The sequence below is a fragment of the Microcaecilia unicolor genome, chromosome 1 (genome assembly GCF_901765095.1).
Source record: "Microcaecilia unicolor chromosome 1, aMicUni1.1, whole genome shotgun sequence".
In the NCBI taxonomy this organism is placed as follows: domain Eukaryota; kingdom Metazoa; phylum Chordata; class Amphibia; order Gymnophiona; family Siphonopidae; genus Microcaecilia; species Microcaecilia unicolor.
This window is the reverse complement of record NC_044031.1, coordinates 473156280-473173226: the sequence shown is the minus strand read 5'-3', so window position 1 is coordinate 473173226 and position 16947 is coordinate 473156280. Positions and strand designations below refer to the sequence as shown.

Genomic DNA, 16947 nt, shown 5'->3' with positions numbered 1-16947 from the left:
AAGTAACTATGATTCGGATTATTTTTCCCAATGTGCAATATTTTGCATTTGCCCACAATAAATTTAATCTGCCATTTGGATTCCCAGTCTTCCAATTTCCTAAGGTCTTGCTGCAATTTTTCACAGTCTGTATGTGTTTTAATAACTTTGAATAGTTTTGTGTCATCTGAAAAATTAATCACCTCACTCATCATTCTGATTTCCAGATCATTTATAAATATGTCAAATAGCACTGGTCCCAGTACAATCCCTGTGGCACTTCACTATACTCCATTGAGAAAAATGGTCATTTAACCCCACCCTGTCTTCTTTCCAATAACCAATTCCTAATCCACAACAGAATATTGCCTTCTATCCCATGACTCTTTAATTTTCTTAGCAGTCTCTCATGAGGAACCTTGTCAAAAGCTTTCTGAAAATCTAGACTCAATACCTTTATCAACATGTTTATTCATGCCTTCTAAGAAATGAAGCAAATTAATGAGACAAGACTTCTCATGACTGAATCCATAATGATTCTGTCTCAATAAACAGTCTCAAACTGAGGAGAACCAAGAGCCAATATCCATGGGAAACTGGAGCAATTAAGAAAATATGCAAAAGAAATACGAGTAATTATCCTACTGCTAATACATTAACGGGACCTAAATCTAAGGAGCTGAAGTTGTCCTGGAAGCACCTGTTTGCTCATGAAAAAATTGCAATTGAGTAGGCTCATAAAAATATATCTATTACCTTGGTAAGTAATAAAACATTTGCAAAGAAAACATTGCTGAAAGGTAGCCCCTAATTCAGTAACACATTGACAAAAGCTCAAAAACTTCTTACACCTAAGTTGCGTCCACCTACAGATATCTGGAAAGATAGACACTTTTTCAGGAAAAAAGGAAATATTCCTCCATCTATAATACAGTCTCAATATAGAATCCTTGAAAAAACAAAACAGGGAGACCAATAATGTAGTTCTACCAGTCGATGCCATATCTGAAGTTTCCCAGAGCCCAGAAACATCTAGGCCCTTATCATCTTCCAAGTTCTTCCTTCTGTTTTAGACAAGTTTATATAATATATTTTTTGTACTGGAGGCATATTTGTTTCTGAGAATTTAAAAACTGAGAATAGGAACTTATAAAAAAATGTTCCTTAGGTTCCATTAAGTTAGAAACAGGAAAATTTAGGAATCTTAAGTTCAAATTTCTGTTCTGGTTCTCTAAATTTTCCACCTTTCTCAGCAACAGCAATTTATTTGCCATCTGTTGATCCATAGTGTGTTTCACCTCCTTTACTGTTTTCTCCACCACAAAGTAGCCAACTTAGTTGAAGAAATTGAAGAAGTTTTGCCAGGCACTGAAGTCAGGCTTACCAGTCTGTAATTTCCTGGATCATCCCTGGAGCCCTTTTTTAAAAATAGGTGTTACATTGGACACTCTCCAATCTTTAGTTACTATGGATGATTTTAACAGGTTACAGATCGCTAACAGCAGAGCAGCAATTTCATGTTTGAGTTCTTTCAATACCCTATGGTGCTCGCCATCCGGTCCAGGTGATTTACTACTCTTTAATTTGTCAATTTGGTTTAGTATGTCTTCCAGTCTCATCAAGATTTCTTTCAGTTCCTCTGCATCATCACCCTTGAAAACCATTTCTGGTACAGGTAGATCTCTTACGTTTTCTTCTGTAAATGGGCTATTTGAAAATTTCCCACCCTTCCTGCAGGTTCATTAATTGTTCTTTGAGTGTGTGTGTGGCTATCAGGACCTATTGTTTTACTTTGGATGCAGCTGCTCTTTTCTTCCTTCTAGAGGCCAGCTCTGGTTAATTTTTTTTTGTGTGTGTGTGTGTGTGTGTGTGTGTGTGTGTGTGTGTGTGTGTGTGTGTGTGTGTGTGTGTGTGTGTGTGTGTGTGTGTGTGTGTGAAACAGGCAAGGTATTCTGTTAACAATGAGTGTCTGTATAGAATCAATCTGTACTAATCCAGTTTGTTTAGTTTTCAAAATAGGTGCACTTATGTTCAAGTGCCCACTGCAAAGTATATGGTATGGTAAAAATTGCTCTACAGAATTGCTTCTCAATCCTCTTTTGGAGGCACACCTGACCAGTCAGATTTTCAGGACTTCCACAATGAATATATATTAGATAGATTTGCATACAATGTATATCCAATATATACAAATTCATCTCATGGATATTCAGTGTAATAATCCTGAAAACTGTTTTTAGGCTGCCTGTACCCTTTCCCAATTAGCATGACCCAGCCATTCTCAACTAGGAGGGGTAAAAGAAACCAAAGCTAGGTGCATATGAGAAAGCCAATTTTATTCACTTATCAAATATAATACAATAGTTTCTCATGAGAGATCAATTCAGTAACATCAAAAACTGTTTACTGTTTACATCTCCAAAGTACTGCTCTGTTTCAACAGCTTATATGGTTTGTTTCAGACAATGATTTACATGACTCTTTTTCTGCAAACTGTCCTTCTCACAGATTATTATCTGATTCCCAGCGTCTGGTTCTCTTAGGCTGCCTGGGCAACATTCTTCTGCTGTTTACACTATCCTGTTTTCCAAGGCCTCCCTAAGGGTATCATAACTACCAGAGATCATAAATTCCAGAGTCATGCAGGCTTGTCAATCTCTGATAGATTCCAGAGTCATACAGAATTATCAATCTCTGGCCTTTTTGACCTATTCCATAGTGCATGACTGTGCTCAAATTTCTTCAAAACCTGCAAGCTAGGTGTGCCTCCAGGAAAGGATTGAGAAACACTGTTTTGTAGGTCCTGAGTGGCTTTTGTAGGGTTTTGATAATATGCTGGGTACTGGATTTTGGACTTGGATTTAGCATATGCCTTTCTCAGTAGTAGTTCAAGGCGAGTTACCTTTAGGTACAGTAGTATATTCTTGACTCTGAAGGGCTTACAATCTAAGCCCCCGTTTACCAAGCTGCACTAGCGTCTGCTATGCGCTAATGCTGGCACAGCCCATTCACTTTGAATGGGCTGTGTCTGCATTGCCACACAGCTTAGTAAACAAGGGGATACGTTTATACCTGAATCAATGGAGGGTTAAATGATTTGCCCAAGATCTCAAGGAGCAGTAGTGGGATTTTAACCCTGGTTTCGCTGGTTTTCATCTTGCTGCTTTATCTATTATGTACAGTTAATACATATTCTAAACACATTTGGTAAATCAACCATAAACTAAAGGTCAGCAGATATGAAGCCTAGTGGCCTTTTGGCAACCTAGAAAAACTATTGATAGGAACATCATTTTATGGTTGTCTGTAACTACATGATTTCGGTTACAGTGATGCTGAACATGGTTAACAGAAAGATGTTAGACGGGAGCTAGTGCAGATTGGAAGTCAAGTATTAAAGTACCTATATATATTTACAGAATATTGCTTATATTGTTCTGGTTAATTATTTTGATTTTTTTTTTGCACATAAGTTCCTAAAGAGTTTACATATTACCATCTGTTACAGATGTACCGGGGGATGGGGAAGGCAGCCAGTGTATCTGCACCAGAGACACACAGTGACACAGCACTGAATTGTGCTGGCTTTAGTTGCTCTTCTACCATTATTTGCCTCCACTATGCAAACCTTCCACTGATTGAATTCTTTTTACCCTTGTATGGAGGTGGAAGCACATGGTTGGTGATTCTCCTTGAAGTAATCATAGATGATAGACAAAGAAGGATCTCAAGTCCCTTTTACTGTTTGTACTTGTGTTAGCCGTAGATCTCTCAGGACAGTGAACTAGCTTTCTTCCTTTGTTTTTGCTATTCCCATGCCTGCCCCTTGAAACTATTGACATGACTGAATGAGAGAGAAATTGGCCACTGCTAGTCTCTGTATAGTATATTGTGTTGGGATTTATACAACACAACCAGTACAGGGGTACTCCAAACAGAGAAAGTCAGGTTCCAGTGTCTAATAAAAACCCCAACACATAAATCCTACATAGAGAGACTGGTCATTTTAAAAGTTGTTTTTCTCATATGCATAGGCACTCAGAATGGGTGCTTGACTATAATGGCCCTGTCAGTGCTCTTTTCCTTTCCTCTCTCTCAATTTTATTCCCTTTCCTTTCAGTTGCAATCTAAGACACCTTTCTTTGTGAAATTCAATACAGAGCTGACTATAACATGATGATTGATTTTAAGGTTTCTTTTGGTTTCAATGATGACATCAACAGCTACAATGATTTGAAAGAAGTGAGGTGCTGATAGGCATTTTGAGACTGCTTGGCAAAAAGGTTTAAGATAGATCAAGTGACTACTTCTTATTTCTTATCCCCCCCCCCCTTACTCTCCATCCCCAACTGTAGCTCCACAAAGTACTGTTTTCTTTGTCCCATACATTATGAAGGCAATAATAGAAATGGCAATGAATGGGTTTTAGATAATTTTAGACCCATGCTCATTTGTTTTATTTAGAACAAAACAAAAACTAAATGGACTCATCCATTAAATTTTCTCACTTATTTCAAAATAATGCATATCCCTGCAAAAAGTCAGATATAGTATTACTATATCAAAGATATTCTAGTGTTCTGTGTTAAGATGTCCATAACTAAGGGTGTCCTTTTGCTCAATTTCATTCTGAAAGTGTGGTTAGATTCAACATTTATTAAATAAGGACCCCAAACAAGTTATGGAAGGATTGAGGCGTATTTTAGAACTTATGAAAGTAGCTGAAGCATGAGAATAATTTTTTGAGCTACAATATAAACAATGACCACCAGATAGCAGCGTTCCACTACTCAATGATACTGAGACCTTGTGGCTGCTGTGAGTACTACAAGAAATTACAGTATTTTTTTTTTTGTTACATTTGTACCCTGCGCTTTCCCACTCTTGGCAGGCTCAATGAGGCTTACATGGGGCAATGGAGGGTTAAGTGACTTGCCCAGAGTCACAAGGAGCTGCCTGTGCCTGAAGTGGGAATTGAACTCAGTTCCTCAGGACCAAAGTCCACCACCCTAACCACTAGGCCACTCCTCCAAGAGAGAAATTTACCTCAGTAATTATAATGAGGTAAATTTCTCTCCTAATACTTATCAATAGAAATCAAACAAAACATGGAAAAGAAAATAAGATGATACCACACTCCTCTCCTAATACTGTAATTTCTTGTAGTACTCACAGCTGCCACAAGGTCTCAGTATCATTTAGTAGTGGAACTCTGCTATCTGGTGGTCATTGTTTATATCGTAGCTCAAGAGATTATTCTCATGCTTCAGCTACTTTCATAAGTTTTCTGAGGAAACATCATTCTAGATTCTAGGTCCAATTTGATCTACCTGTCCTGAATATGTAAATGCTCCAGGCAGAATCATTTAATAGATAATGGAGGTGATTTTAGAACTGGAGGTATACGTTGGAATATATCTTTTAAAAAAAACAGCAGTTTTAGAAAGGGAAAGCCCACAAATACTTTCCCTTCTAAAATCCCCACATATATGTACAACCAGTGGCACATTCTCTGGAGCAGGCATAAAATCTGCCAGGTTATATACATACACTTTCCAATTTACAAAGCATATATGCAAACCCTAAATTACGTACAGATCCACCCAATTCCATCCCTGGAAATGACTGTTTTTACATATATAAATGTGGAATTGCTCCCTACATATACTTTTATACATTTATATGGTTGAAAACTTTGCATAAATGACATAGGAAAAATGTGCACATACACATGGGTACTTTTTCCTAATGAAACCTATGTGCATATTTTTGACCAATTCTGCTCAAAGAAGCACCTCCTCTATATGCATATAAATATATACATGTAGTGGCCTTACCAGATCACCTAAGTTGGAATGGTCAGTAAGAGCCTATTTGAAGCTATTTTATAAAACCACATAGGTATTTGATATTTCAATGTGATATTGAAAAAGCTCTGCCACTGGAAAGAATGTAGATGGAGGACTCTTGCACAGCTTTATTTAATATATAATATACTACTGCAATCCACAAAACAAAAGGAGCAAGTTCCCATATGCCATCCTTTTCTTTTGATGTAGGCACAGGAAAAAAAAAGATGTTAAATGCTCACAGGTCTCAACCTAATTAATGTTTTGTTTTTGTTTTGTTTTTTTAATTGTACTTACAAATAGTAAGTCTGATTGTTAAGCACCTGATTGTCATAACATGATGTCTGTTTTGGTGGCCCTTTACTAGGTGAAAACATCTCTGTATGAATACAAGCGGTATCTATAACCAGCCACTCCAAATGACACAATGATGTACAATTTAGAACTAATTACTCAATACTTCCCCTGTGTACATCTACATGCTACAAAGCTGGCACACTTGAAAATATAAGCAAGATCAAATAAAAATGCTACCAACAATATAGGATGACAATGTGGATAGAGCAGCAGCTCATAGGTTTGCTTGATTTGATTTAGGTGAATGGGGATGACCGACAGCCATGCAGAGGAGATGGAAAGGGAGACCAACCTAATTGGCTTCAGCTTTTTGATGTCTCCTGTTCCAGCTCTCTTCACTGCTGTCCTTCACCACTCCCTGCACTGCTGCCCTTCTTCTATTTTCTGGGAAGCCGGCAGTATCAGTGAGGTAAACACTGTCTTCGGCAGCTCCGGAAACTATCCTACTGTTACAGCATCCCACCTAGGTAGGACAGGAAATTATAGCAGAGGGGAAAACTTCCAGGCCACCAAAGGCAGTGTGTTTACCTCACTGATGCTACCAGCGGCCCAGAAAATTGAAGGACAGTAGTGCAGGGAACGGTGAAGGACAGTAGTGCAGGGAGGGCAGCTAGTAGTTTCTAAAACACTTGACTGGCCATCGGGGTTGGAGAGCCTGAGGCTGGAATGGGGGGGGGGGGGGGGGGCTGGGCCCCCAAGGCCTCCTCTAGCTACGCCACTGGATGCAACACTCTGATCATGCTGCTGCCATCCTAAAAGAAGGCTGGCCCTGCATGTATATCCAGATCTGTAATTAGCTAATTGTGTCTGGTTGAATGTTTGAATAAAGATAGGTAAAATTAACTAGTTGGCCTACCCATGCTGTAGGTTTTTGAAAATGTATTCAATAAGTACTTTAGTAGCAGAGGAAAGGTGAAGATCACAGATCAAGTAAGACCTGCAACTGGGCAGACTAGGTAGAACAATTAAATTTTGCATGGTTTCAGGCAAAATGATTCAAGTTACTAATGTCTGCTAGAAAAGCTTTTGCCAGAAGCACTTGTATGTAACCATTATCCTGCTGGTTTCCTTTCATTAGGTATACTGGTTGGGACCTTTCTTAGGAGCAATCCTTGCTGGTGCCATTTATGACTATATGTATTGTCCAGATGCTGAGTGCAAGGCCCATTGTAAAGATGTCTTCAGTAAGACAACCCAGCAATCAAAAGGGAAGTATATAGAAGTGGATGACAATAAGTGCCGGGTAGATGCTGACAGCTTCCTTCTAAAGCCTGGAATAGTTCGTGTCATCAGCACCGATGAGAAGAAGGACAAAGATCCAACCAGTGAGGTCTTGTCTTCTGTATGACTAGCAAGAAGCACTGAAAACAGAGAAGAGTTCAGTAAGGATTCTAGCGATTTCCTTCCCATTAAAGAAACAGCATTATTATAAAATTGGCATGTCTAACAGAACCATAAAATCAGGAAGGTGGCATCTTGTTTGCTCTTCCTCCAAACCATGCTCTCACTGACTACATAAATTAGCAGTCCAACACATTTAAGAAGTAAAGTTAGTGATTGCAGATATCAATTGCAAACTTTCTGTGTAATTTTACAGTTTTCCATTGAATGGGGAAACCACTGAAAATAAGTGGTCCCTTTTCTCACTGATTTTTAATAATGATCTTCCAACAAGTCATCTTCATATTAGGATTGATTCTGATTGACTCATAAGTTCCGGTAGACAAAGGTCTTCTTCTGGCATAGAAGTGGTGAGTCTCTGCACACAGCCCTGAAGGAGTGAATGAATTAACAAAATTATAGTGGTGATTTCACAATTATAGCTTAGTCAATTCTCTCACTTTTTCACAGTTGTATGCATAAACTGTGATTAGAATGTGTCCTCCTTTAGTAATTCCTGGTGAACAAGGGGGCCAGATGTACTTAAGCGTCTATCCAAATTTGGGCCCAAGGTACAAACATGAACTAATATGTTCATAAGCACATTCTAATGCTTTTAGTACACGTAGAACATACAGTACACAACCTCTTATGAATTACTGACTGACATAAAAGTACTCTCCATTACTAGTGGGCATGTTCAGGGGTGGAGTTTGGGCAGACTGTGGGTGGAGTTAGAAGATGCAAGTGTAGATTATGAAATACCTTTAATCTATGAGTGCACATACATAAAGAACATGCCTTCTTTTACATCAGCTCTAGAGCAGATGTAAATGATCGCACCTATATTCAAGGCACCGCAACCATTTTTTTTCAATATGAAGAAAGAACAAGATGTTCTAATGGTGTGAGTTGCATTAAGATCTGATGATCCCCCCAAAAACATACTTATAAAAATTTAGTATTGTTGTAGATTTTGTAGTTGATTTTCCTGCTGCAATATTAATGTTTGGGACACTCTATGTAACAGCTAATTATTGGCATTAATTGGTCTTAACTGGGACTTAAGTGTACATCGTATTCTATAACGATGTGTGCATAACTCCTATAGAATGTAATTTTAAGGGGGCATGTTTAGGGGTGTTTTGGGGGCATTCCTATGAGTTACACACATTTTTATAGAATACACCCAATTCACACCTAATTTAGATGCTGGAATTTACCCCCATTTCATGCAGGCGCTTTAAGTTAGGTACAGATTAGGCACTTAGGCGCTATTCTCTAAAGTGTGGATACCCTTTATAGAATAGCGCTCGATGCATAATTTTTGGTGCAATTTACTGAATCTAGTCCAATATATATATATATATATATATATATATATATATATAAGGCCCATAGATATTTAGAAACATTTAGCAGGGTGCAAAATATATAACTGCTGTTTGGATATTGTCCTGTATATTTTTTAGTACCTATTTCTATATGCTGCATAGCCCCTACTGTCTTTCAAAAAGGTTATGAAAGCAAAAAATACACCTCTGACTTACAGAATAAGATGCCTAAGCTCCCTAGAAGCATGTCAAACCTAGTAGCAGTTTGAGACTGTCACACGGTTCATCTATTGAACATTAGTGTCAGTGAAATCTCCAAGTCATATCAGTGAGAAAAATGTCCCTTTTTGACACTCTGATGTCACAAGTGAAAGGAAGGAGCTACTTAAGGAAACAAAATGTTCTCTGTTTTCAGTGCACTTGCTCAAACGCATTTCAATATACTAATTTATGTAACCTGAAACCTTCAGTCCGATGTCTGTGTTGCTTTCATCAAGATATAAGCTTTTAGAAACTATTTTTATTTATTGGCAATGCAACATTTGTTTTGTATTTTTACTTTTGTTAACTGTGTTTAAACAATGGGTGGTAAATATGTTTAGATCGTGGGAACATGATTGCAAAGTGCTCTTTCAAACTACAATTGTTTTGAACTGTCTTGTTCATAGCAAGGGTTTTTTTGTTTTTTGTTTTTGCCTTTTATTAATTAGGGGATACTGCTGCTCATTTCATTGCCTCTAAGGATAGCCAGACTATGTACCATAGTGTATTTGAGCAGGGAATCACATTTCTCTTCCCAAAGACTGCCTCATAGCAATCCTTCATTACCTTTGTTCTCTCAAATCCTCCATTAGATTATACGATAATACTCAGTGTAGTACCTTCTCCCTGATCATTCCTGATTGTGCCTACCCAGAATGTAAACCGCACTGAACCCTGGAAAGGGGATATTAGTGGTATACAAGAATTGAATTGAATGAATAATCATGTATCAGGGTGCTAGTATTTGAAATAACACAAATAGAGATTATGCAAATGTGAGATTGAACTAAGATTAGGCAAAGCTCATCTTGGTATGAGCTCAATTGATTTTCTTTTTCAATTTTTTTTATTTATTTTTTTATCTGCTTGTTTTTGAACATTTGCCAGTACATTCTTAACAAGCCTGAGGAACATTTAACCAACTTCACCCTTCCCCTTGAATCTGTCCACTTCACATCCCTTGAATCAGAAAAATCTCTCAACCTCTGATTCAAATTCAGTGTTTTAAGGGGTTTGATGTTTTTATTTTATTCAAAAAAGAATTAAAATATTAACCCCACAAATCAGCAAACTTCTATCAGACACATCAAACTAGCTGACAAACTTCTGTATAAAAAAATACTCATGTCAAACCACAAACTGTTCACGTAATTAGCTTACTGCTTTCTGCAAGTGACTACATGTACCATAATTTTAAAAATATAATGAAAAATTTACCCATAACTTACCTACTGTATTTCACAATAGTATCATCTTCCTTCTATATAAGCCACTTCATACTTCAACATCATCCTGACATTATACCAAATACTAGCAGTATCATGAACATTTCATGACAGGCATACTTGTGGTACTTCTGATGTCATATTTAATTTAGGGGATGATTAGCCAGAAAATTTTCATTTGGTGTTGTTCCCCATGTGGATTTTGGGAATGTTCATTTTATTCATTTTAATTTACCCATTTTGTCATCATCCAAATAAAGTTATTGAGTACATGCTCTTTTAAAAAAAAGAGTGCAGCAAACCACTCTAAAGGCAAGTCTGTAACTACACCTCAAGCCCGGTATGAAGAACACTCAAATCTATAGTAATGTTAGGCTTGACTTTGTTAATTTTTTTTTTTTTGGACATCAGTGGAGAACCTTGATGGAGTCACCTGTCTTAAACATCAAGCTGTGTTCTCTCAAATCAAGATCCGTGAGATAGGAGTGAAGCCACTGAGAGGCAGATGCACTAAAGCTAAATGAGCCGTTAATGACTCTCCAACGAGGAAAATTTGATCCGTTGCATGCATCAAAGGGCTTTTACCGAGGAAGCCAGCAGCTAACGAAAACGGAATGGAGATGAGCAATTAGTGTGAAAACCCCATTGAAACGACATGCACTAACCTTTTCCGATTGCCTTTACGCAGGAAAAAGGCAGGAAATCTAACGAGAGGTCTGGACCTCTCGTTAGGACAGCTCTGTGCCAGGAAAAATCATTAAGTGAAAAAATAAACAAACTTTGAGCCAATCCCAGCGCATTAGCAGAGCTAAAAGCGCTGTGATTGGTCCAAAGGACGTCAGAAAACACATTAAAAAAATAAAATAAAAAAAGGATCGGGAGGGGGCAAGGGCGCTCATCAGGAGCGTCCTGTATGGACGGCCTTGCCCCCCCCCCCGCTGCTCCCCACTTTCCACCGCTCCCCCCCCCCCCCGAAAAAGCAAAATTCTAGCAGCCCCTGCCCCCTCCCTTCCTCACTACTCTGTCTCACCTCAGCTCCGCCTCCCGACATCCTCCGCCCTGTGCCCCGCCCCCTCTTGGGGTCGTCGCCGCCATTCCCCTCCTCCATCGGGCCCCCCTCCCTCTTACCAGGCCCGTGCAGCGCCTCTCTGCTCTGTCCGAAGGCGCTGCACGGGCAAGAAGAAAGCTGATGATGCCTGCCTTCGCCCAGCTTCGGTCGCGCGTCTTTCTCCTGCTGCGCCCGCCCCTGTCTGTCGGGGTGGGGGAGCGGCGGAAAGTGGGGAGCAGCGGGGGGGGGGCAAGGCCATCCGTACAGGACGCTCCTGATGAGCGCCCTTGCCCCCTCCTGACCCTTTTTTTTTATTTTTGTTTTGATTTGGGAGCCATGTGCTTGTGATTTGACTGTGTTTTGACTGTTTGTGGCATGCGCAGAGCAGCTAACATAACGCTTGGCTGCTCTGCGCATGATTTGGGGGCCGATTAACGATGTGTATTGTGATTCTTTGATACATTGTACGTTTCAATACCGATCTCAGCATGTGTGACTTTTTTTTTTGGTGCATTTTTCGTTATTTTAAAATCGTTAGGGACTTTAACGATTTAGATTTTTTTACGTTTGGTTGCTGCATCTGCCTCTGAATTTCAAAAGTTCTCTGAAGATTTATGCATTAAAAGACTTTCAAAAAAACAGTTCAATGATGACTTGGGAGGACACAGCTTGATGGTTTAAGACAAGTGATTCCATCAAGGTTCTCCACTGAGGTCCAAAAAAAACAAACCAAAATTAAACAATCAAAGTCAAGCCTTTCAAAAGAGTGGGCACCATCTGCAAACAGAGGGGTCCTTTTACTAAGTGGCGGTAAACACTAATGCATGGTTACCGCACGCTAAAAGGAACTACTGCAGGATACGCTCAGGCATTTCATGGTAGTTCTGGGATTGGCACCTGCCAATCCTGCCAATCCCTGTAAATAGATGGCGGTAAGGCTTCCCATTCTAATAGCCGCACACTAATTGGGAAATTAACATATGGCCATGAATGGAAAAAAAATGAAATTGTGGCCACTTTACGGCCACACTAAGGGCTCCTTTTACTAAGTGGCGGTAAGTAAGCTTACCGCTCGCTATACAGGAAGTACCGCCGGGCTACCGCAGCAGCCCAGCGCTATTTTGCACCCCTAGTGCGCTGTCATTTCTGGCACTAAAAACTTTATTTTTGTAGCACCAGAGTATACCCAGCAGTAATCGGGCAGTGATCTGTGCTGCCCGGTGGTTACTGCCGGGTTAATGTGGGAGCCCTTACGGTAAAGGCTCCCCCCAAAAAAATGTCCACACAGCAAGTGCTTTACTTACCGCTTGGCCATTTCCTGTAGGAAGGTGAGACTTCCCATTTACCAGCTGTGGTAAAAGGATGCCTCAGAACGCATGTAAAAAATGAGTTGATGCCAGTGCCGGGTCCCCTTTTGCCACAGCTTGGTAAAAGGGTCCTTAAAAGTGGCTTCAATGCACGGGAAATCCGCACATAAAAAAAGAACACAGGTCACTTTTTAGAATGGCTTAGAAAAAGGCCCCCTTAATGTGCTACTTGTAAAGAAGATGCAGTCTTGCATTCACTGTTCACCTATGCACGGTGGCTTGTGCATGTGTAATGGTTCGAATGGGTGCGCTATCAGGAAGAGTGTGCTTTCTTTGCAAATAGTGCACGCTTTCAAAAAAAGTACACACTATTATCAGCAAACAAAACGACATGAATTGTCATGCTTTTTCTCTGCTCATTCCATTTGTTAACAGCATGCAATGACATGGGATATGTTGTTAATGTTTCCCATGTCACTGCAAATAACAGCCCGTCCCTAGTTTCAAGATCTGGCACAGCTGCAGTCCAATAAGACTGTGCAAACCAAATGCTATCTAAACTAGTGCTGCTGAATGGGATATTCAGAGGTATTACCCAGTTCGTGCTATTGAATGTACTTACAGACCGCCTCAATATTCTCCATCTTATTTTGCCACCATCTAGATAAGTTCCAGTGCTGATCACTTTATCCAGATAATCAGCATTGGCCTATATAAGACTAGTGATGCTGTCTAGATGGATATATTTTCACCACTGTAGCCAGTGTTTAAAAAAGAACAATGGCTGCAGTGATTGAATACCAACCCATAAATTGTTAAAGATGCGCTAATGAACTGAATGTGCATTAACAAAGGTACATCCCTAATCCACACTAGGGTGCAGATGCTGAAAACTCCGCCGCTGTACGGAACAGTGTCACAGAATACCACCACAACAGCACGGGGAAGGAACTCCCTAATTCTCAACGTTAATGACATGCAATGGAGCGCCAGAGGGGGGAGGAAAAAGGTGCCGAGAGCTACTTGCCGCTACCTTCGCTCCGGGACCAAGCCTGCAGCACACAGACGGCTTTTCCCAATCTTGATGCCAGCAGATCCGTGAATTCTTGATGCAAGCAGAATTCAGGGGGCTGCGACTTGCTATCAGAGCAGTGCCAGGAATCGGGGGGCTTGGGAGCTTTGTAACGGCTGCCAGGTAGCACTTGCATCATTTCAGATCCTCTCCTGCCTCTCCTGTATACAGTCATTGGCAGTGCAGAATAAGCCACAAGAGCCTACTCCTGCTTTCCTAACACCAGCTCTGAGCTGGCATAGGATTTGCCATGTTACGGGCATCCTTGTGTTGTCCACGATTGTATAGAGCAAATAGTGAATGACCCCTATTTGCATGCATTAGCGTACTACTTGCGCTGATGCTAAGCGTGCATGTTTTTGTCTGCAGTAGGGGTCTTGCAGCATACTGCACTGGTAATTGTGGGTGCTAGCCTGGCTCTAATAGCCTCTAGCATTTACTTTTGAGCATCAGGGCCTAAGGGCAGAATTACCAGAACAATTTACATAGGTAAACTCTTGTTTATTTACATGAAACTGTGAGCTGATTATTGCTCACCCCTTTCCCATCCCCACCCCCCACCCAGTGCATTTAAAAGCATGTGCATTGATCCAACACGCCCACATTTTGCCTGTAGGGAAAAGTGAATGTGGTCAGGCTAGGGAAGGGAAATTCCATACAGATAATCAATCTCTGTATGTCATTTTCAGAGCATAGTTTTAAAGCTGCATTCTGTCTGCTGACCAGATTTTTAAAGGGAAACTTGTTATAGAGTTTCTCTTTGAAAATGAGTTTGCAGTAGAAAGTATGAGGGAAGTTTCCTGACTGGTCTCTAAATCTGCTATCAATATTCACTCATAAATCAAAGAATATAAACATACAAAAATGCATACTCTCTATTAACATGTGGAGAAACATAGGAATAAAGACTACAGTACGTTATTAATTACTTATGAAAGCTTGTAGTGAAAGAAACAAATAGTATTTTCTACATGTGAATTTATTATGAAGTATAATATTACAAGATATGAAACATGATATATATATATATATATTTGGAATTCATAATATGTAAATTAGTAGTGCAATACTCATTTTGCATGTAGAAGGTCACAATATTAATTTGAACTCATGTAATGCTTTTTCTGGCAAAGATTATGGCTCTGTATTTAATGTATTAACCTATATCGAAACCTTCAGATTTATTGCAAAAGTCTGTCTTCTGAAGCGGCATATAATAGGAATTTCTTTGTGACTGTTGTCAAAAAAATGTTTGATACTTACTATAGCTGATGAAATACCCCTAACAAAGTTGAAATTAGCCCATCAACAATGTAATTACTTTAAAAATAGCAACATCGTTGAATAGTAAAGATACTGTATACTAGACAAGCATATGGGTAAGGATGCATGCTTTTGGGATAATATGATCTCATCCTCTTTGATTGTAGAGGAGAGCTCACATATGCCTTAAATGAGTATTTTATGCATTTGTTTACATAAGAAAGGCATCGTCTCTCTCCAAATAAATTTTGGCTCTCAAAGAACTAATGTTGACCCCTCCAAAATAATATATTAAGGAGCCAATGCACTAATGCTCATGCTAATGTTTTGTTTCTTTGTCTGCCCAATAGGTATGTTGCAATGGCTTTTAATAGGCCGTGCGCTAAAATGTTTAGCAAAACGTTCAGAAATATGGGTTTCTGTCATACATATACTAACCAAAAATCCCTTTGCTAACACAAAGGGAAAGGGCCAATTAAACATAGAAACATAGTAAATGATGGCATATAAGGCCAATGGACTCATCAAATGTTGGCCCACTCTCCCAGCACAAATGAAGGGGGGCTCAACAGTCCAATATCACCACCTTTCTCACTGGTTACAACTGAAAAGGAACTTGGCAGTCCCAATGACACCACCTCCAGAAGAAAGAAAACAGGCCTGACACTGTCTCTTTGCCAACCCAGCCCAAGGATCAAGAATGCCCCATAGGGCTCTTCACGCCTAGCTCTTCCAAAGGTGCAATAATGAAGTCAAGGAAGGAAAAAGCAAGGCCCTGCTCAATACAACTTTATAAATGTCACAATTACTTGCCTTGAACACATGTGTTGGTGGGGGGACAACACATTAGGCCCACCATGATAATTGATCTTGTGTAAGTGGTGGGAGTCACAGTATCACAGGCTTTTGATCAAGTATCCAAGGAGGAGAGACCAGGAACTGTCTCTTCCAAAGTTAAATGTTAGCATGCCAGTCTCATAGACATACTGTGAAGTGGCTAGTGATTTTGCACAAAGTAGAACCTGGAAGAAGCATATCTCACTTACTTCTTAAAACCTAATTTGCATTAAATACTGGGTCATTTATATGTGAGTATAACTAGGTCTAGCACATAACATCAAGCATGTTCTGAACCTAAGATAGCATGTATGATAGGACATCAGTGCATATTCCAGGTGCATACTAAAAGGCCTTAGCATGGCTACTACCTTCTAGTGCTTAGGCCTCAAAATGCATCAGTTTTCTGCTGCACTCAGTATAAACACCACTTATTCTCAGGCATTCACAAATCACTCCAAAGGGTCCTTCGGTATCTAATATATAAATGATTAGAGATGCAATATAAAACTTGATGTTGCTTTACTGTTATATAGAAGACAAATGCATTATAAAAAGAGGCAAAAATAAGAGAGGTAATAACCATGCAGATAAATTACAGGTAAATAAGGATATGTGTTATTCTTTAGTGGTAACCTTTTTGTTGTGGTACTGTTTTGTTAGAAAAACATTATGCCATAAATATGGACTCATAGCAGAAGGTTAAGTCACAAAACTGCAGCAGTGCAAAGTCCGTCTTTAGTTTTACCCAAGGATTTTTCACCGGTTCTGAAGGGAAAATATGAGCATACTTCTCTTTTGAAAATCGTCCAAGCAAAATGTACCAGCAAAACATCTACTGTCAACTTTTTCTGTTTCTACTTATTCCAGCCAAAACACCAAACACACTTTTGAAAATGTACAACTAGATTTGTTGTGGTCTCCTATGGCCTAACCTGTCCAGGAAAGCCTCCAAGCAAAAGGCTTTTGAAAATTGCCTTCAAAAAAACGTAGGGGCCCTTTTACTAAGCTGCATTAATCAGCTAACATAGGTT

The 16947-nt window shown here is 39.5% G+C and overlaps 1 protein-coding gene across 3 annotated transcripts in view; it reads left to right on the top strand.

Moving 5' to 3' along the window:
- Window positions 1-16529, top strand: part of AQP4 (aquaporin 4) — a 54643-nt gene extending 38114 nt beyond the window's left edge. The window contains exons 5-6 of one of the 3 annotated variants that reach the window (XM_030213699.1): window positions 7264-7515; window positions 13618-16529. In XM_030213699.1, the coding sequence (XP_030069559.1) occupies window positions 7264-7515; window positions 13618-13713 (348 nt within the window). In that variant the 3' untranslated portion in view covers window positions 13714-16529. Of the gene's footprint in view, window positions 1-7263; window positions 9682-13617 lie in introns of those variants that run through there. The other 2 variants (XM_030213707.1, XM_030213705.1) reach the window with 2 other exon arrangements.
- Window positions 16530-16947: the final 418 nt, after the last annotated feature.